The sequence below is a fragment of the Triturus cristatus genome, chromosome 3_1 (genome assembly GCF_964204655.1).
Source record: "Triturus cristatus chromosome 3_1, aTriCri1.1, whole genome shotgun sequence".
Taxonomy (NCBI): domain Eukaryota; kingdom Metazoa; phylum Chordata; class Amphibia; order Caudata; family Salamandridae; genus Triturus; species Triturus cristatus.
Genome location: NC_140583.1, coordinates 953,138,281 through 953,159,722, shown reverse-complemented (window position 1 = coordinate 953,159,722; position 21,442 = coordinate 953,138,281). Strand labels below are relative to the sequence as shown.

At 44.6% G+C, this 21,442-nt stretch overlaps 1 protein-coding gene across 1 annotated transcript in view; it reads right to left on the bottom strand.

Annotated features, from left to right (window-relative positions):
- Positions 1-751: 751 nt before the first annotated feature.
- ARL5A (ARF like GTPase 5A) overlaps positions 752-21,442 on the bottom strand; it is a 203,197-nt gene continuing 182,506 nt past the window's right edge. The window contains exon 6 of the mRNA XM_085645541.1: positions 752-2,697. Coding sequence (XP_085501667.1) covers positions 2,649-2,697 — 49 coding nt within the window. The 3' untranslated portion in view covers positions 752-2,648. The remainder of the gene's footprint in view (positions 2,698-21,442) is intronic.

Sequence of the window (21,442 nt, the reverse complement as noted above, 5' to 3'; positions counted from 1 at the left end):
GCATTTCCGGTGTTATCCAGTCCTACAATTACCACTAAGATAGCGAAAGTCACATGTAAATTTGTAAATGTAAATTTGATACTTCTATAGCGCACTACTCCCCCGCAAGGGTCTCAAGGCGCTTGTACGAATACCGCTGTGGAACCCATCCTGGCTTTCCCTGTGAGGCGTCCACTCCTGGGCACCCCCAAGGTGGAGGCCAGGCATCCTTAGCGTCGTGGGGGCCGTTGTGGAGATTAAGCAAGCTATTGCCCAGAGTTGCAGAGTGGGACTCCATGATTGGAATAGGCACCGAGGCGAGAATTATCAGGTCCGTGGAATTTTTGAGCCCAAGACCCGCCGAGGCGGGGAATTGAACCCTGGTCCCGGGCCAGGCCTCTGCATCAGGTTCTGCCTCTCTGCATACAGACAATGAAGGTGTCTCAACTACAATTCATGGTCACTTCACTTTCCACACATTACATTTCAAGCACGTCCTTTCTCACCCACCCCTATGTGATGGTCCTTTCTCACCCACCCCTATGTGATGGAGTGCAAGGAGTTTGTGTGAAAATTCCATCTACTTCCTCCTGTGTGATCAATTTCACCACAGGATTCGCCCGAACGATTTCTGCTCCAGGAGCCACAAGCCAAAAAGCTAACTGGATGCAAATGCAATATATTTCTTTCAATTAGCATAGACAAAAAACTGATTACAACCGGAAATAATGTGCTGAAAAATACATCACCTCTAACAATGACGTACATAGTCTTTACGTTTTCAGAAATATTTTATTTCATTTGTGATTAAAAAGTAGTTTCAAAGTTTACTCACAGAATTTACACATTTATGTTTTGGTAACTGCCGTGTAAACAACCTTGGGCATTAAATTTTGCAGTTACTTCGGACGATATATATTTACATTTTGCAATATTCAGGTTCATGTACAACACTGATATTTTAAGTGCATGAAGGTGAATGTATGCATCATTATACAGTTTCATGAGACGACACACTCAATTATACACACATTAACAGAACAACCTTGTATTTTTTTGAAATTGGGGACTTTCAATTCTTTCATTTTTAAAATAGCTAATATTTTTCTTCTATCACACTAAACTATCACGTAATGTATGTCATGCAAGCGAAATATTCAGTAAAAAGGCATATGGGTCAGGTATGACAGTCGCTTAATCTTCACTATCACCACAAAAGATCATGACAGCTGGCAAACAGATCAATCTATGGTATACAGTATTGTGCTTAGCTTACACGCATGTGCAAATGCTAAAGTGAAGGCAGACTATTATCTGTGGAAGGCTAATGCACACTGGTGTCAATATCGGCAGCATCCAGGTGAGTTACAAAACATGCAAAAATAAAGTTTTATGAGTTGACTTAGGGTTAAAACTACCACGACCATCGGTTTCTTTCCTGCTGACATCTCGAATGTCCTAGCAAATCTGAGGCCTTTGACATTCGAGCAACCTTTATTTTCTTGGAACAGTTAATGAAGTCAAAACTATAGAAAAAACTGATCAATATACGGTGTTATTTTTATATGTTTGGGGAATTCAAGAGGTAAATTCTACCCGTCTTAAATAAGTGTGTCAATAAAATGTAATACTTTAAAAATAAAGAACAAAGGTCGGTTTTCAGAATCTGAGACTACATGTGGGTTGCATAAATATAAAATACGGAGGGAAAATAACTGCCAGGGAAAAATCTATTTTTTCAGTTGTGATAAGTACTATGCAGATTATTTAGTCTACAATTTGCATAGACAACATGAAAATAAAATGTAAGGTTTTATTTCTGTCGAGAGTCAGCTCAAACGCAGGTATTTCAGTCGACACCTGCAATGCGAAATGCAATTTGATCTATTCCTTCCAGTTTTCAGGTAGAACTTATTAAATTTCAAGAAAGTGAATATTGATTTAGACTGAGACATCAGCAAGTTAAAGCAAGCAACTAATGATGATGATGATTGTTGCTGAGGATATAAAGGTCTAAAATAATGCTATGTTTGAAAACATTTTACCACAATGAAGTTTATTTTAAGGCATTTCCCCCTTTTTACATTACCACCACTCTGCTAACCGTTCTGCGAGTACAACACCCTTGCAAAGACGTTAGCAGGGTATTGTCATTATTCATCAAGGCAATATTCCTCCAAACAAACATACATGCATTCATACAATACATACAGAAATACAATATGTACAGGATTCATTTTGTTTGTAACATGTTTGCCATCTGTTAAAAATACTGGTCCGTCAATACCTGCATCACTGATTTGTTTACGGAGTTTAAAAAGAAACTCACCTAATGGGGCTTTAGAATGGTAAAATAGATTTAAAAATGTCCTCTCACTTTAATACTTACCAAATAATACATATCACCGAGCAGATTGAACTGGAAAAAAAAAGATACAAATAGTCCCAGTTTATGAGAGCAATGTCCCGAGGAAGTATATTGTGGTTGAACCTCGGAGTTTCGAATTTCCATTCAAAGCAATTGTCTAAATTGTTACTGGTCTTTGTGGTAGCACAAATGCTTTGACCAAATTCTGTTAGATACACCATTTGGTAAGAATGCAACTGCCAGGGGAATGAAAGATACGGGTTTTTATTTTGTAGTGTCTTTCTAAAGAGGTAATCAGTGGTCATCTGATCCGGAGTCTTGACATCATCCATTCCAATCCTTGACAAAGGCTGCAAAAAAAAAATGTAAAAGTTAGCATGCAAATGCTATTGATTAAGTAACCGATACATTTACAACAGTAAATTAAGAGACATAAGAGAAAAAACCCAGAAAGGAAGGTTATATAATGCAAGCAGTAAGCAAAACAGTTGATGCCTGCCACAGGTGGGCAATTCGGCTAACAGAACATTTTACTTTTTGCGCCCTAGACCGATACAAAACTGGTCTGTCTTAGCTTTCCACTCTTTATCCATGTCTAGCGGTTATTTTTAGCCCAGTACTCTGAACCACCTGACTTTTCCTCTGCCCTAATCCCCTAGTTGACACTTCGCCTAACTATTCTCTACCCCACACTGCTCTCACATCCATCCTTGCCCATTCCATCTCATCATTCTTTTCAGTGCCACCTCCACCTCTCCTTCTGATTTCAGCCTCTAGTCAGTTCTCCTTCCTCCTCCCCACGTATTCTCACTCATATCTTGCTTTCTCTCCGTCTCAGACTCAACCTATTTCCTGATATACATCCTTGGATCTTCTTTGTCTCCCACTCAGAATTGCAGAGTTTTCTAATGAGCACCCTGTGATTAGCTGAACAAAACAAGTTACTTACCTGTACACTGTATACCCCAGACTACGCCTCTCCACTCTACAACACTATGCCCCTCCACCCTACTGTACAACACTCTATGCCACTTCACACTAGGCCACTCTACGATGCTCGATGCCACTTTAATCCACTTTACACCACTCCACTCTATGACACTTTACACTACGCTACTCCATAACACTTTACTCCACTCTATGCCCCTCCACTCTGACACACTACTACATTCTACTCTATCCACTCTACACCCCTCCACTCTACTCCACTTTTTGCCACTCCACTTTACACCAGTAACCTTTTACCATGCTAAACAGCAGCCGCGCTGGTGTAAAACACGGCTAAAATGCACTGGCAAAGCCAATAGCTCTTGAATAGGTGAGATCTATTGAGTTTGCTAATGCTGGTTTTAATTTCTCTCCTCTTGGAGATGGGTGTGTCTGGTGAAACCAGACCCCCCCCTCCCCGCCCCCCCCAAAGAGTAGGCTATTAAACCTCCCTTTGTATGGCCAAGCTTTCAGATTATGTTTTACTACATTCAATTGTGAATGATCTAGTTATAGCTGTAGTGTATACTTTGTTAACTGTTTGGGTGTACTGCAAGACAGCTTTTTTCTGAATGTCCTCTGATAGAGTGCAAAATGCTGAAGCAGTGTTCTTGGTCTCCGAGGGGATTTTGCATTTTATTTTAGGTCAATGGCAATCTTTTGTCATGTATTCCCGACATGTTAGCTCCAACGGCTTCCGTCATTGTTGCTTTAGGATGTAGATATCTATCTTGCAACTTATATACTCTGTATTATCTTTGCAATAATGCTAGACTTGGCATCCTTGGAGTGGTTCCCTGGACGCTTTACCTTCTGACCTGTTTTGCGGACTTCATTTTTGCTGGCTTTTGGGCACTTTACAACTGCTAACCAGTGCTAGGAGGTGGAGCTCCGGTCACCTTTAACAGGCTTGTCACCCGCTTCTATTGGCCTCAAATGAGGAAGGTCTCAGATGCGTTCTGTAGATCCTGTCCTACCTGCCAGGCGAGTGGCAAGTCAGGGGAGGTGGGGGCAGTGGACGTGGAGTGCATACTCCCCTTCAACTTTTCACTGGAGATCACTCCCCTTCAACTTTTCACTGGAGATCACTCCCCTTTTGAGCTGGTTGGCATCAACATTGTGGGGCCTCTGGATCCCAAGGCAGCCATGGGCAACAAATTTGCTGTCTTGTTGGTCCATGCCACCCGAAAGCTATCCCTTTCAGGACAGTGACTTCGCCTGTTCCACAAAGATGCGGTTCTCACTGAGAAAGCTCTACCACCAATCCTGGTTTTAAAAAAGCGGGGGATCCGGAGAAGTTGCTAAAGATTGGATCTCAAGGTCCTCGCTTGTGTGCTGTAGCTATTAACGTTAGATCCAATAACTATACTCTGAAAAGTTACAGCTATCAAAATTGACAATCAACACATGCCTCCTATTCAAGAATATTTATTCATGTCTATATACAAAAAATATTTTATTAAAATATGAAATCTATACAATTCAAACAGTCATGGACCATGTATCATAGATCCTCCAATATCACAACAAAGTTTAACTATTCAATATTATCACAATCCACTTATCCTTCAATTGTTAAAAAAAATCATAATGATTAAAAACAATACAATTAGAATAAATTATTAAATATATTCATTCATCAAAACCAAATCTTTAAAAATTATATCAAATCAATCACAAATCATGATTATATACAAATTCAAATTTGTATACAAGCATGATTTGTTTTTTAGAGAACCTGGAAGCTAGCCAGGAGGACATGAAACAATGGTACGACCAGAATACCACTCTGGTTGAGTTTCAGCCTGGCAAAAAAGAGTGGATACTGGTGCCAGTGGAGACACGGGCCTTCCAAGACCATTGTCTGGGCCTCAGGATGAGAAAGAGCGCAAGAGTAAGGTCACCTACTTGGTGGACCTCAAAACTACTAGGAAACCTTTGAGGGTCCTGCATGTGAACTGCCTCAAGCCCCCCTTTGAGAGGTCTGAGATTACCATGCACTTGGTTACTAATGAGTTAATGGAAGAGAGTGAACCTCTCCCCAACCTCCTATCTGCCAAGGAGCAGAATGGGTTAGTGGAGGGTGTAAGCCTCTTCCCTACACTGACCCTAGATAAACAGACTGCCACCAGTTGCTGGGGCAGTGTGCCTCTTTGTTCTTCCTTACCTCCGGACTCACTAAATGGCGTACCCTTAATGTTGATACTGGGGACAGCACACTTGTAAAGAACAGCACTTACAGATTGTCTCATAAAGTGAGGGCTAACATCAAGGAGGAGGTCTCCTAGATGCTGGTGTTAGGGGGTTATTGAGCCCTCAAACAGCCCGTGGTCCAGCCCAGTGGTGTTGACCCCAAGTCTGCCCCCCCACGTGTCACACCTGAACTTAGTCCTGTAGTCCCACTGTAGTCCACACAGAACCTGACGCACAACCCATATCCAGAGCTGATGAGCTCATAGATTGGCTTGGAGCTGCCAAGTACCTCAGCACGTTTGACTTAACATCTGGGTCCTGGCAGGTTGCCTTGACCAAGGGGGCTAAAGAGGTCAGCATTCTCAACACCAGAAGGGCGCTTCCAATTCCAGGTTATGCCTTTTGGTTTGAAGAACACCCCTGCCACCTTCCAAAGGCTAGTCAAGCAGATCCTGGCTGGAGAACTTTAGTGCCACCAACCTAGATGACATTGCAGTCTTCAGCTCCAGTTGGGAGGACCACTTTAACCACCTACAGGAAGTGCTTTGGGCTCTGTAAAGCGCAGGCCTCACTTTGAAGGCCAGCAAGTGCCAGATAGGGTAGGGATCTGTGGCGTACTTGACACCAAGTAGGGAGCGGCAAGGTGCAGCCCAAAATTGACATCATTCTGGCTTGGGGACCTCCAATACCCAGACAGAAGTGAGTCTTTTTAGGCCTCACTGGTTATTACAGGAGATTCATCAATGGTTATGGCACCATTGTGGCCCCCTTAACAGAATTGACTTTCAAGAAGCGGCCACGTCAGGTGATCTGGACAGACGCGTGCCAGAAAGCTTTTGACGTCCTGATGGAAGCCATGTGCACGGCACCGGTACTTATGGCCTATGATTTCTCCCAAGAATTTGTTGTGACGACGGACGCCTTACAGGTCGATAAGGTCAACTAATGCTAAAAGCATGCCTGCTAAAAAGCATAAAAACATCGCCACAAAATCCAGTGTCTAAAAATATCTAAAAACATGGTGTATGTAAAAAGAATGCTATTAAAATTCAAAAACGTTAAAGTCCTCTAAAGAGTCAATATATGCTCAGACCGACTGAGCACATCAAAAACCATGGTGCTCAGTGAGTCCAAAAAAAATAATAAAAAATTAAAACAATGTTTATCATTCCAATTTGGTTGTTTTGGAAAAAGGCCGAATTGTTCCCATCACATGGAGAGCCAAATGTTTATGTGTCCTGTGTGGGAGACGCAACATCACGGTCACTCGCATTCGCAGACGATGGTCCCTGTAACACCTCTTGTAGAAGGTCAATCGAGCAAAGGTGATTTTCTTCAGCTGCCACACCAGCCACCGAGGAAGCACTCTATACCTGTGAGCCTGCTGCAGAGCCGTTGTCTGTTCCGACAGGAGCTGAAGCATCCCACGGAAGCTCTAAGAATGCAGTCATCAACATGGGAATATGCGGAGGACACTGATTCACATGGGCCTTTGAGACGTCCAGCAGTACGTCTATGTCCGGTGGCGCAAACAATAGAAGGGTCAGACATATGTCCAACACACATTCGTATCTGCAGAATAGGCAGCGGAACACAGGCAAGATGCAGTCTATCCAGACTGGTCTAAACAATAGGAACCAATGCTCGCTTAGCTCCTGAAGCTGAGGTGTGCCCAGATGGAGAATCATGCATTCAAGACAAAGTCGCACCAGAAGTGGTTTGCCATTTCTCGATGAACTGGGCCGTCCTTTGCGTAACAAGAAAATTAAAACCAGGATACCCACTATAAGTAGTAGGACCATCGGAAACCCTCCAAAAATGCTTCCCAGTACTGAGTCTATGAATGCTAGAATAACTCAGAAGATGGTCTAAAAGCTGCTCAATAGCCCCGAACCTATACATTTAAATAGGTGCACGATCTCCGTCGTATCAGACATGTTAAAGATACGATGACCCATTTCCCCACAATGAAGCGGTTTGGACTAGTGCCTGTATCTCAGATGAAGACCTTGCAACCTGAAGATCAAAAGTCTGTCGGGCTGAGGTTAAGACCACATGCTTCTGCAAAAGCATGGCTTTCAGTCTACTTAGAGAATCAAACTGTATAAAGGAAAAATTCAATGAAGGCCACAGCGTTGCCTCCCTAACTGTGTGGGTCGGAGGAAACAATACTTGCATACAACAAGTAACCCTGGAACTTACTGTGACTACAGTTCTGATGCCTGGTAACATCCAACAACCCCCTTGATCATTCAGCACAAAATAGCTCTCATTCAAGAGCAGCTCGAACACCAGATGAATCACTGTAGCTGGGGAACCCTTCAAGTGACAAGACAAGTTAGCAACCAAAGCATTACAGGCTCCATGAAGCAAAAGGTCTTCGCAAATTAAGGAACCACTTAAAGCACTTTCAGTTTGAACCGCTGAGAAAACTTCAGTGTCCCCATTCCTACATCGAAATCTGTACGGTAATTCCCAGTACTCATGTATGTATCCTTCTCCCAGCCCTTCATATCTACCTACCTGGTGATACTGGAGACAGTATTGAAATTGGAAGGTTGTGACTGGCAGTGTAATATAGCAATGGATTAACCATTCTGTGGAAGGTGACTCAGCCACGGTGAAAGGTAATTGGTCCCATTTTTCAATGTGCAACATGGTATATTTTGCATCTCTTCATGCCATTACCATCTGTTAGTCTGTTAGATTGTATACAGAGAACAGGGTCGTACTGTTGATGTCACGCCAAGGCACGTGGCCAGAATGCAATGAGTGTAGCGTCCAGCTAAATAATAGAATGGATCGCAATTGAGATTGTCCATGTTGTAGAATAGACAAATCCTGTTCCATTACATCTATAGCATAAGACACGATGTTGCCCAGTGAATAAATTCTAGATGAAAGTGTGGTCATACCATGGTCGACCACTTTTAAAGCCTTTTCTAGGTTAACCCCATCAATCTCACGTAGTCTCTCAGCAGCCTCTTGCTGAGAGATTTTCCATAGCTTGTTGTAAATAGCATACAAAAAACGCTTCTGACGTGGCTTCTGGGGACCTAACAAAAGATCCCTAAGATCCACGTCATCTGAGAGAAGGGATAAGTGTTGTTTCACCTGGGACAGTGTTGAGGTCTTTAGCCACTCTAAGCATAACTTCCCAACACTGTAAGAGGTCACCAACCTGAGTGTTCTGATTGAACATAGCACTGATCAGGCCTATGGATACTAAACCCTTTGGAGGTACCCCATAATCTTTATTGACACCTATTTGTGTCGATAAATCAAACCAAGCATTCCTTCCAATTGGGGTCAGATGAACTGTACGGACAATCATGTAGCATGGCATGTAGTGTAGTGTATCCTCACTGTGTTGTGTCTAATTTTGTCATCCCTCAAAGTGTGTAAGTGAGAGAATCCGAGGGGAGTTCAAGTCCTTGATCTTGGCTAGCCAAAGACAGGAAGTCTGTTGCACTGTCACATTCAGGAAAATCATTTGACGTGGTATGAGGCAGGCTCGAAATAAGGCCTCAGTTCCCTGAACTTGACAATCTTTAGTCCCCCAGACAGATTTTGTGTCTATAGTATACCTCCAAAATCCTAAACCCTGTAAAGACAGTTGGGAAATAAAGGAAGAGTATATCAGCTTAGTGTTATTGAGCATATTTTTCTTTGCAGGTGTGGGTGCAAGCCTGTAGTAATAAGAGATCGGGTCTGAAGTGTTAAACCCAGAAAAATAAGCAAACCTTTCTGCAAATGTGGTTAAACTACCTTTTGGCGGTGTTGAGCAATATTCCCATTGATGGTAAGCAAAAACATTAAGTGGGATACTTTCTTTGTGCAAACAATGGTGACCATAGCGTTGGTAACAAAACATGGTGTCAAAATTAGATGTACCATCATACAATTCATCATTTGAAAATGCCGCAGATTGTTCTAAATCAGATAGCATAGTATGCGCAGTTTCAATATCCCAATCAGAGAGAGCACTAGAGGTGATGATATCACTAAGATAATTTGTGTAGATAAATGGGGTATTCTTAATAGTTCAGTAGGACCATATACATCATAAGAAACGCTATCCCATACTATTCCTTCAGGAACTGAAACTGCTGTAATATTCACTAAGGACAGGTCCCTCTGTTCACAGTGTGATGATGCATGTGGTTTCAAGACCAAGTTCACATGTTATACTGCAGAGCGTTCTGGGAGATCATGTTCATTCAGTAGCAAGAAAAAGACAGTCACTATACCAATCCAAAGGACTAGGAACATTAGACCAATTGCAATCCAGAGCTGTAGCCAGTAAAAAACAAAGTAAGTATTTTTCAGCCAAATGTAGAAATCACAAATTCGTTGTTTGTGGACAACAGGCGGTGGCGGTAACTTGGCTTCACTTGGATTCGATGAGGAATCGTCAAAATAGATGATCTAACCAGACGCAGTCTGATCTATCTTTAGTAGCTCAGCAGGTTTTGAGGAACTGGGTGATGCCTCCGTTCAAGAAATATTCACATACATGTCGGTGTTAGGCCGAATTGAGATCTGTGTTTCATTTGTAGTTTGATGTTGTTCAATTTCAACAGGTACTATCAATCAATCAATAGATCATTTATACAGCGCACGGCTACCTCCAATGGAGGTGTCCCGGCACTACCAGCGGCTCCAGCAGAAGAAGAGAGGAATGGGCTTCAAGCGGGCAAACAACCAGGTCTTCAGTGCTTTCTGAAATACTTGTTCAGTCTGCCTCACGAAGGTGATCAGGCATGGAGTTCCACAGAGACGCAGTTCTCAATGAGAAAGCACAACCACTGATCCTGGCTTTAGAAAAACGGGGGATCCTAAGAAGTTGCTGGAGATTGGATCTCAAGACCCTAGTCTGGTGATATTTCCGGACTCTGTCTCAGGTACACAGGGCCCCTACCCTGGAAGCTCTAAAGGCGATTGTAAGAGACAGGCAAGTAAATCGAGGCTCCGCAGGTGGGCAGAGATGCGGTGATGAAACAACACATTTCTAATAAGTCTGGCCGCACCATTCTGAATAACTTGCAGTCTTGGAGTTAGATAAGCTGGAAGACCTAAGTATGGGCTATTGGCGTAGTCTAACTTTGATGCAACCATAGCGTGGCCCACAGCCTATGGACATAGGTAGGAGATGCAGGAATCTCCGCAAGGCTTTTAATTTCCAGAAACAGGCAGAGGAGACTTGGCAGATCTGGGCTTAACAAGAGAGGTGCTTGTCAAATTTAAACCAGAGATTGCTAGCAGAGTCAACTGAGATGGGTTGGGGGTTTAGCTCCGACGGCCACCAGAGATTGGCGTTCGGTGGAGAGGGTTGATTGAAAAACAACACCTCCGTTTTGTCGGTATTTAATTTCAGGTAGCAATCCGTCATCCAGGTCAAAATGTTAATCAGTTCTTAAAGTTGTCGAAAGCTGGCTCCGAGTATACCAGCTGAGTATCATCAGCATAGGAGACAGCTTTCACTCCCCACTGCTCGACTAGGGAAGCAAGCGGGGTAAGATATACATTAAATAACGTGGGGCTCAAAGCTGAACCCTGGGGCACCCCACATATAAGGGGTTTAGGTGAGGCGATGTAGGGACTGTGAGAAAGTCCCATCTTTCTTGCATGGTATGCCCCCACTTTTTGCTGAATTGCTGATGTACTTTGAGTGTGCCATGGGCTCCTGCCAATCAGGTACCCAGGGCCTATGTTCTTTCCCTAAAACTGCGCATGAAGCCTAAACCAAATTGGCATCTCTGGCCACATGTCAGCCCCTGGTAAATGGTACCCTACATACCCAGGTCCTTGTGACCAGAGAAGGCCCTAAGGACTGCAGCACTTATTGTGCCACCCTTAGAGGCCCTATAGCCTGACACACACACAGACACACACTGCCTTTGCAGGCTGAGTGTCTTGGTGCAATACAAAACAGAGTCAACATGGCACACATCCCTGTGTGCCATGCCCACAACACACACTGCTCTGGCATATCTCAGTCACCCCTCTAGCTGTGTGCCCTATGCGAGTGGTGTGGGCACAGGTGCATGAGCCCTGTTACCCTACAGTACCCAGGTCCATTCCTGGGCACTGTAAGTGCAGTGCTGCCATTTAAGAGTATATGGTGCTGGAGATCGTCAACACGAACTCCACAGCACCATGATGGCTACACTGAAGACTGAGAAGTTTGGTATCAAACTTCTCAGCACATTAAACCCGCACTGATGCCAGTGTGGGATTTAATGTAAGATGCTCGACAGAGGGCAACTTAGAGTTGGCCCCTGAACCTAACCCACAATCCACATCCTGTCTGAGGGGCTGCCTAGGCTGCCACACAGCAGACATGTTGCTGGACCCCTGGGTAGAGAGCCATCCGCTCTCCTGGACCTGCAACAATGCACATCCTGTGCGAGGTGCTAGGTCTCCTCCCCCAGGATGAGCAGGAGAAGCTTCAAAGGCATGCCGCCTTTGTGAGCTTCTCCAGGCCACTTGCTGTACTCAGCAACGGACCCCTACCGGTTCTGACCCCCACTCTGGCCGGAAGACTGGCAGGAAACCCCAAGGAAGGAAAGTGGGTGTGCCGGCCTCTGCCAACCCCACCCCTCAGTTGGGGAGGCAAGGTGAAGCACATCCCCGGGCTCTCGCCATCTTGAAGATGGGGAGCCCTGCCCAATCAGGACTAGGCTACTGCCCCCTCCCACAGGAGTGGCAGGATAGGGGGTGTACCCACCCCAGGGAAGGGACCCATTGGTCCCTGCCCTTTACCTACCTGTAACACCCCATAATTTAGTATTTAGGGGCACCCTGAACCTTCCTTCCTCAGATCCAGATTCCGAAACAAGCAAGATCATCAAGAAACAAGAAGACCTGCCGTGCAGCTGCTAACAAGAGGAAGACACCAACTGATTTGGCCCCAGCCCTACATGCGTGTTGACCCTCGAACCTGCTCCTGCTAAACCCTGGCGTCTCCAGTGGTCAGCAACCTCAAAAACCCCGGAGGACCCGACTACCTTGTGACTAACTGGGACTCCCACGAGCAGTGGTACCGCTCAAAGCAAGTAACAAGCCCCTGGCATCAGCCAGGAACCGCGATTCCTGCACACTCTGCACCCGCCAAGCCTGGCCTGTGCCGGAGTGAATCCAGCACCCAAGGACCCACCTAGACGCTCCTGACGCCTGCAGCCTCAGAACCAGGGACCCCTCCAACTGCGACCAGCTGAGGGTAAGATTTCCTGATGCGAAAAGACACCCCTGCACCCGGCGCCCTGCGGCCCCCTGTGCCCAGATCCTGGGTACCTACCTATCCTACAACTTCCCAACTTACCTTTCGAAGTGGTGGTCGCACCTGAAGAATCTTCGTCCCCGAGCTTGCAGCCTTTGTTCGTCACTGAGCTTCTCCATTGAAATCCATTGAGCGCCCGACGGCTCAAAAGCCCCCTGCACCCAGCCGCCCGAGTGCCCCTGGCAGTGCAACCTCTACTCTAATCTACTTCCCCACTTGCCCTGAGTAAGTGACCAGGAGCCCAGCTCCCACAGCCACGTGGCCTGCTAGCCAGCAGCCACCAACCGAAGGCCCCCTGCCTCCCATAGGATAACATTGGGCCTAACTCACTCTGCACCCGGCTGCCCCTGTGCCGCTGAGGGTGTAACTATTGTACCTACCTGACACTGGGAGACCCCTGAGTCTATGCCCAGAACCTTAACTCTGCCAGTCGAGTACTTACCCAAAAGCCGAGAACTCACTTTTCTTCCATAGGGTAACATTGACTGGTTTCACTTGGAAATTCTTCTAAGTGTCGAGTTTTGAAACTTTAAAATATTCATCTAAAATCAGCCGAATAACAAAAACAAATTTACTCACCTGCTATCAGGAGAGATCCCAGTGCTGGATCTTGGTGCCCAGCACTGACCCTGCTAAGTAATTACAACCGTACTTACCGCTAACTTGATTTTCCTCCATAGGATAACATTGCCTGGTCTTCACCAGAAAGTCTTCTAAGTGTCGATTTTTGAACCTTACAAATATTCCTTAAAAATCGCCTGTATAATAAAAACGCTTTCTTCCAACCGTTTACAGGAGATGCACTATTGCTGTATCCAGGATCCAACACGGAGTTCGAAAAAGTAACGATAACCCTACTTACCTGCTATGTGAATTTCCTCCCATAGGATAAGATTGGTGATTCTATGTGAAAATGTTTTTAAGTGTCAACTTTTAAAATACAATAATATTGCTTAAAAATCATTCCTGTAACCAAGACGTATTTACTTACCTGTTTCCAGGAACTGTCCCAGAACTGAATCTAGGATCCAGTCCTGAGGTTAGAAAAGTAATCCTAAAAGTATTCTACTGCATTTACTTAGAAATTCCCATTGAGCTCAATGTATAATTGTGTTTGAAATTGTGTTGCCTAATGCAACAACTATAACTATTGCATTCAAAAGTCTATTGCTCATTAAAAAGTACTTAACTAAAGTATCTCATTCTGAGAAAGTATATTTTGATACCTATTGTTGGTTCTAAAATAAAACAACTATATCTTGATACAAAACCATTGGCCTAGAGTTCAGTTCTTGAGTGTGTAAGACCATTTGCTGACGGAGTGTGTACAACAAATGCTTTACACTGTGCTCTGAAACGGCCTTACTGCTCGACCAAGCTACCACTTCAGAAAGTAAGGTTATATCTAACTTTAGCCTCTGCCAAACCTCTGGGGACTATGGACTCTGTGCACATTGTACCTATTTGGGAACCGTATATACAGAGCCACTTTCTTACAGGGACGAAGAAATACTTGCTGTGACCAGCCCTCTAAAAACTAGCTGAACCTGGCCAGCGTAGTACCAGCCACCCCCAGGAGCTCAAGTCTCTCCAACAGGATTCGGTGAGACACTGTCAAAGGCTGCGGATAAATCCAGCAGCACAAGCATTGCAAAGCTGCCCAGGTCTAAGGCTTCACATACAGTTTCTGCTACTTCCAAAAGGGCTGTCTCTGTACTATAACCAGATCTAAAGCCGGATTGGGAGTCGTAAAGACAGTTGTTAGACTAAGGGAAATTGGACAATTGCTTCTGGACTTCCTTCTCAAGGATTTTGGCCGGGACAGGCAGGAGGGAGATAGGCCTAAAATTATTGAGCTCCGCTGGATCCGCGTCCGCTTTTTTCAGAATTGGCAGGACATAGGTCGTTTTCCAGTAGGTTGGGTAAATGCAGTCATCAGGGACTAGTTCCAAATAGGGTTAAGTTGCTGATTGAACCAATCAGCCAACAATTAAATTAACTTCGGGCGAACCTGATTTACATTTACTCAATTCAATCAGCGACACTTCTGGGCCAAACGCACTGAACTCGGACCAGATTCTAGGCGGGTCTAGAGTACGTTTTAGCGTGGTAGGAGACCCAGCCAGGGAAAAGAGGAATAAATAGATTGAACTTTCTCTTGAAAAAAAATAGATAAGTCCTCACAAAGAGAAACCGAGGAACAATGGTGCTATCCAAAAGCCAACGGTTTAATAAAGTCTTGGACAATCTTGAAGACTTCTTTAACTAAATTATCAGAGGACTTTATTTGGTTGCAATATAGTCTCTGATGGGGTTACATTTTAACCCATGGAATTTTTTAAAAGCTGTTCTGTAAGCGCACTTAGCCTCTGGGTTGTAGGCTTTGCGCCAAGCACGCTCCAGTTTCTTACATAAGCATTTCTCCACCCGGAGATCTGAGGTGAACCAGGGGGCAGAGGGCTTCTTCCTGGCCGATTCATAGCTTTAAGCGGGGCAACTCTGTCCATTGCTGATGTGACACAGCCGTTGAAGGTACATACATACCAACTAGGGTCACCCGACAGCTCAATTAGGGTCGACTATCGCGGGACCCAGAGACACAAGGGAGACCTTTCTCCAGTCTCTCTTTTTTTTCATACTTTGGGCTGGCATTATTGTGCCAAGGAGTACCAGTCCAGCTGAAAGGAACTAAGCAATGGTCCGACCAGGTTAGAGGTAGCGGAGCCTCCACATTCAAGGTAGGATCATTCGTAAAAACGAGATCCAACATGTGGCCAGTCTTCTGGGTGGGTGCACACACCTTTTGAACCAAATTCACGCCCTTAAGAGTGTCTGCCAGCTGAGTGGCCAGGGAACAGTTACTATTGTCCATGTGGACATTAAAGTCTCAGAGGACCGTAGAGTTGGCATTCCTCGACGATAGGTCTGCAATAGTGCCACATAGCTCAAGCAGAAGGCTGGCGAAAGTATCTGGGGGTCTATAGACCAGCAGTCCTGTGATGGAAGATGCAGGGGAGGTTTTAATACAAAAAGACAGTGCCTCAATCATCCCAGTACTATCAATTCTCTTGCACAAGATTTCCCAGTCCTCTCTTAGAATCACCGCAAGCCCGCCCCCCCTTTGTTGCCAGCTTGATTGGCAGTGACAATCTGAAAACTCACAGGCATCGCCAACAAAATATCAGGATTGGTACCTTCTTTTAACCACGTTTCGTTTAAAAACATAAGGTCCCACCTATTGGACTCCAATGCAAGCCAGACATCGTCTGTGTGTTTTGATAGAGATCTACAGTTTATCAGGCAAGCCTTAAGGTTAGAGCTGGTGGCCATATGGTGTACTGTAGGCGACTTTATAAGGGAGGTACAGGCCTTTTTCCACCCCTCTTCCTTCCTCAGAGAGAACGTGCAGTGATTGCAGTGCAACTCCTGACTGAGCCAATCCTGGCAATTCGCGTCGTTGTCAAGGAAGATGCAGAGAGGCCTATGACCGGCCGATTTATACATACCTAATAGCTGCTCCCTGGTCCAAACTAATCTGGCTAAGGGGGAAAAAGGTGCAACGTGGTCGGCGCTGGCCGCGGTCCGGACGTGGACGGGCACAGACGGGCTTGCCCTAGGCACGCCTTTGGCGCTCCCACTTTGCGCGTCCGCCATGAGGGTGCCACTAAATAGAGAATCTTGAGGTCGAGCGGCAACAACTAGACCGCCGACTCAAGATGGCACTTCTCAGTGTCCCACTCGGGGTACTGAAAATGGCCGCAATGCCAGATGCAATTCTGCCGGAGAAACGCGAAGCAGGAGAGAGCCCACCGCCCAGCAAAGTTCCAGGTATGAGGGGGAAAGGACAGAGAATGGTCCAGTGCAGCCTGCAACACGCAGCAGTGCAAAATCTAAGTGACACGATCTAACAGCGATGACTAGCAGCAAGGAGTTAGCAGCATTCGGGAAAACAGTTTTACCACAATCGTAAATTAAAAACCTACTGCATCTTGCAAAAAGCACTAGAGCAGAGAATTAAAATAATATACAATACTTTAAAAACACAGCACTTAGAAAAACAGTAGCAGATAGAACACAAGCAGTAGAGGTCCACCAATATCTACAGCAGTCCTATTTGATTTCCATTGTTGGTAACTCCACTTTGTGGAGTAGAATCTTCAAATGTAATTAATCTTCCCATCTGAACTTCCTGTATGGTAGCGAGAGGAGATCTGATGCTACCCTGGAGCCCGCGCGGCCTACTGTTGAGTATCGGCCACATAGTGTGTTTTGATCAGATCAATTGAGATGATTCTCTCGTCTTTGCAGCCGGTAAGGGGCAGAAGGAGTACTGTTCTTGTTCCTTCCACAGCCAGGACAGGTACAGGCCCTGTAAGATTGCCCAAATTCTTTTTTGTCCACTATTTATCTGACCAGATCCCCGATCTTCGGGATCCAGGCAGGTCTTGCCGAACAGCTTTCACTTCTCCAGTGGTAGTGCATTTTACTTGGACGTTGCTTTGTAATGCCTGGAATTCATTGAATTCCTACAAAACAGCCAAATGATCATTGATGTCAAATGGTTTTCAATCCGCCACTGTGCTGTCACAGTCTAGGTCACATTCCTATCCCGAACAGGACTTTATATGGAGTACGGCCCCCCCCCAGTGATCTTCTTGGCATGCTTAGTGCACTCTGGACCCCATATAGGTGATTGACCCAATTGCCACCCGAGCCTAGTACCTAGCTCTTAAGGATTGCTATAAGTCCCAGTTCTTCCTCTCCTCAATCTAATTTCCCTCCGGATGATGCGGGGAGGAGTACTGCAATGCTACACCCAAAAGTCACATGGCTTCTTTGTAAGCCTGTGAGCTAAACGCAGGGCCACGGTCGGAATGTAATGTGACAATTGATTATGTCCCTATGAAGACTCGCAAATCCTTTATAATAGTTCGGGCATCAGCTGAACGCTGAGGCCAAACCCACAGGAATCTAGAGCATGATTCCACTGCCACCAGTCAGCCCCAGTCAGATTGTAAGAGGTCACAGTGGTCCAAATAAACACATGCAAGAGGTCTGTCTGTTATCAGTAGTGGTGTTTGAGATGGACGTGCTACGATGGAACCTTTCATCTGCTGACAAATGTTGCACTCGAGGTCAAAACCCTTGGTCAGTTTAGTAAGCCCTGGCCAACAGTAACGCTGCTTTAGTAGCGAAACAGTCACAGCTATACATGCATGTGCTGAACCCAGACACTCATGTGCAGCTAGATGTGATCCTAATCTGCGATCCACGTTTGGTATTACTCTATCCCCCTCTCCTGGAATTTGACCATATAGAATGTTTTGCACATTTAACTTGTAGGAGTACTTGAGTGGAAAACCTTTTGGCAAGGCTGAGCTCTTTTTGCGTGAATCAATGACAGGTACCATTTTCTGTCTGTCTATCCTCGTCCTAGAACGAGAGATTGCAGCTACGGCAGCAGTTCGCACTGTTGCCTTGGCGGCTTTATCAGCCAATGAATTCCCTCCAACATACACGCCAACATGCTGATGACTCAGTGTGAATTACATGACCCCGTGGCAAGCATTTTTTCAGCTCTGCCACCTGTTCCCAAAGCTGTTTGTGCTTAATTGTGCAACCTTTGAATCTCTAAACCCATTCTGGCCCCAAAGTGAAGATATTCATTGTATGACTGGACACAATAAAATGAAATCGCACACAATAAGTATGAGGAATTCCTGATCTGTATTTTTTAATGCCAGTTTCAGGGCTTTTAGTTCTGCCAGCTGTGTCGTGCAATCTACTGGAGACTGCATCTGCGTACTGCTAGGACGGAACTTGCCATCCCGCATAAGTTCCTTCACAATTGCACATGCTGCGCTGTATTGCTGTTTTCTTCCTACGGCAGACTGGGCAGATCCGTCAGTGTAAATGATGTATTCATACTGATCAAGAGGCATTATTTCATTCAGGAGAGGATATTCTTGTTCGCACAGCAGGATTATTTGTGTTTTTAATGCAGAATCAAATTTGTAGTCTAGATCTGTTGCAGTGAGCGAATCAGCCCATTGTATCCATTGCGAATGCAGTGCTTTTGCGTTTGGAATGCTTGCTTTGGTAACCGCCTCTAAGGTTAGTACTGGAGTCACGACAATTATGCATTTCCCCTGTGCTAGTGTTCTTTCTCTCACTACAGCAGTTTGTACTGCTGCCTAGTATCTTTTCTGCGGATGCAAAACACATTTCATCGTTTGTGTACAAATGTGATTTGTATGCTATCGGTACTGTTTCGCCTTCATTGAAGGTGAAGTAAGAGTACCGATTGCCCCGTAACCACACGGATCACCAAATTAGTAATATTTACACGTGTGTAAGTGTTTGGAAGCTATCATGTCAGCTTGTACGGAACAGAGAACTTCTGTATGTTCCTGTGTCTAATGTTGGACTGAATAATCCAGTCTGATTAGGTCGTAGAAAGGTTTAACCCTTTCTGCATAATCCAAAATGTAGTTCTGCCAAAATGTAGGGCTCCTAAAATAGATTGTAAACCTTTCAGAGTCTTTGGGGGTTGGAGCAGCGCACATTTTTCTAAAACATTAGCTGCCAGGCTTTTTCCTTTACTTGATAGTTCATATCCCAAAAATAGGACAATGATTTTTTTAAAGTTAAATGTGTGGGCCACAGTGGCGAAACCCAGAATTATGTTGTTCACCCTGTTCAAGTGTTCCAATAACTCAACGTCCATCAGATAAATATCATCTTCGTAGGACAATGCCTCCTCATAACAATTTTGAAGTCACTGTTACTCTTGCTGAGAACAACCTGGGGCTATTCTTATACCCTTGGAGCAGTCTACAGAATTAGTGTTTAGAGCCAAGAATGCTGTCAAATATCTTATTTGAGGCACTATATTTTGGCAGAAGAAACCATTTGAGATATCTAGTTTTTTTTTAATTTTTTCTGCACAATGTTAATCATTATTGCATAACTGTGTGCATTTTGTACTGTAAATGTTTGTGTGCATGTGTTCAAATGCCTGTAGTCTAAAACTAGACAGTATGACAGTGACGGTCTGTGTAGGGCGTTTTACCGGGGCGGTGACGTGGCCAGAGGAGGGGCAGGGTGGGGGGTTGCAAAATGCGGCATACGGCCGAGTTCAGGTAACTTACAAAAAAAATTAATAAAACTAATTTCGTTGAGCGCGCTGCATCGCCAAATGCGATGCAGCGCGCGCAACGGAATTAGTTTTATTAATTTTTTTCGTAACTTACCTGAAATCGGCCGTTTGCCGCATTTTGCAACCCCCCACCCTGCCCCTCCTCTGCGCCACGTCACCGCCCCGGTAAAACGCCCTACACGGGCCGTCACTGCAGTATGAATTGTTGGGTTTCATTATAGGAAACAAAGGATTATTCATGGAAGAGGTGCAATTTTCAATCACACCTTGGTAATCAAGTTGATCTAAGATCTCCCTGACCTGTTTCTTTGTATCGTGTTTTATTAGGTACTGCCTTTGTGTTAGTCGGAGTAGATTTTAATGGGATTTGATGGGGAGGTGACTCAGCATCCCACCCTAAATGATTGCGTAAAGTGCGGGAGCTAGCACTAATGCCCACTCCTGCGAGTATGAATATTTTAGTGACACTGAAACGAGGTCGGAGAAAGCCTGTAAAATTACATCTTTCCCCTTTGGGCACTCCATAACAAACTCAGAGGGCCAATCTTTTTCAGCCAAAAGGATATCATATCCATATGTCAGGTTCTCCCAAAAGAGACCTTTCATTTTCCTGGGTTTGTCGTCCTCCTTTTGGTGCATAATTTTGTATAAACGATGTGGGGCACTTACCCTTGTATCTGGTGTCTCAACCGTGACATGTTCATTCAATGCTGCTGTCACCAGAAATTCCATCAGGTTCTGGCGAGCTATTGTTAATTCTGCTGCACTGTCTAGCATCATCAGTGCCCATTCCCCTTCAGTAGCAGAGTCCTCAGTAGTCTGGGCATTTCTTATTTTAAGGCCAGCTACCTTCTTTTTAAATTGAGGTTTAGTTTTGTGTTTATCTTCTTGTTTGATAATGTAGTCTGAAGTGTGATGTGAATCTTTTGGCTTGACTCACTCTTCTGATCTGTGTTCTGACCGTCCTTCCCTCACCGAGTTTTTTGATAAACCCTGAAAGGAACAAGAGGAACGTGCATCACTATCCTGATACCAGTTTTTAATTTTATCGCGATTTTCAAGATTGTATTTTCTATCAGAGGGCTCCTGTTGAGGAGACCCACCCAGTGATTGTGACATATTCTGCATATTTTTTTTTTATTATTGTATCCCAATTCTTTTTAGAAGAATCGGGTGCTTGCTTTGAGTTATCCTTTTCAAGATTGCTTTTTTTTTTTTTTTTAGTTACCCAGGTCTAGCTCCCAAGTTCTCTACCCAGCGAAGCATACGTTTCTTCAATAATTTTAGGTAGTTCTCGCTCCTAATGTGCAGGAGTAACTTCTCTGAAGCATTGGCGTATAGCCACCGCTGCTGCCTCACCTTTTAGGTTACTTAACATAATTGTTGATACCTGGGTAATATTGCCTATCAATTTCACCCTACATCCAGGCCCGGTTCTGCCCCGTACTCATTCTGTATTGGTTTTAATATATCT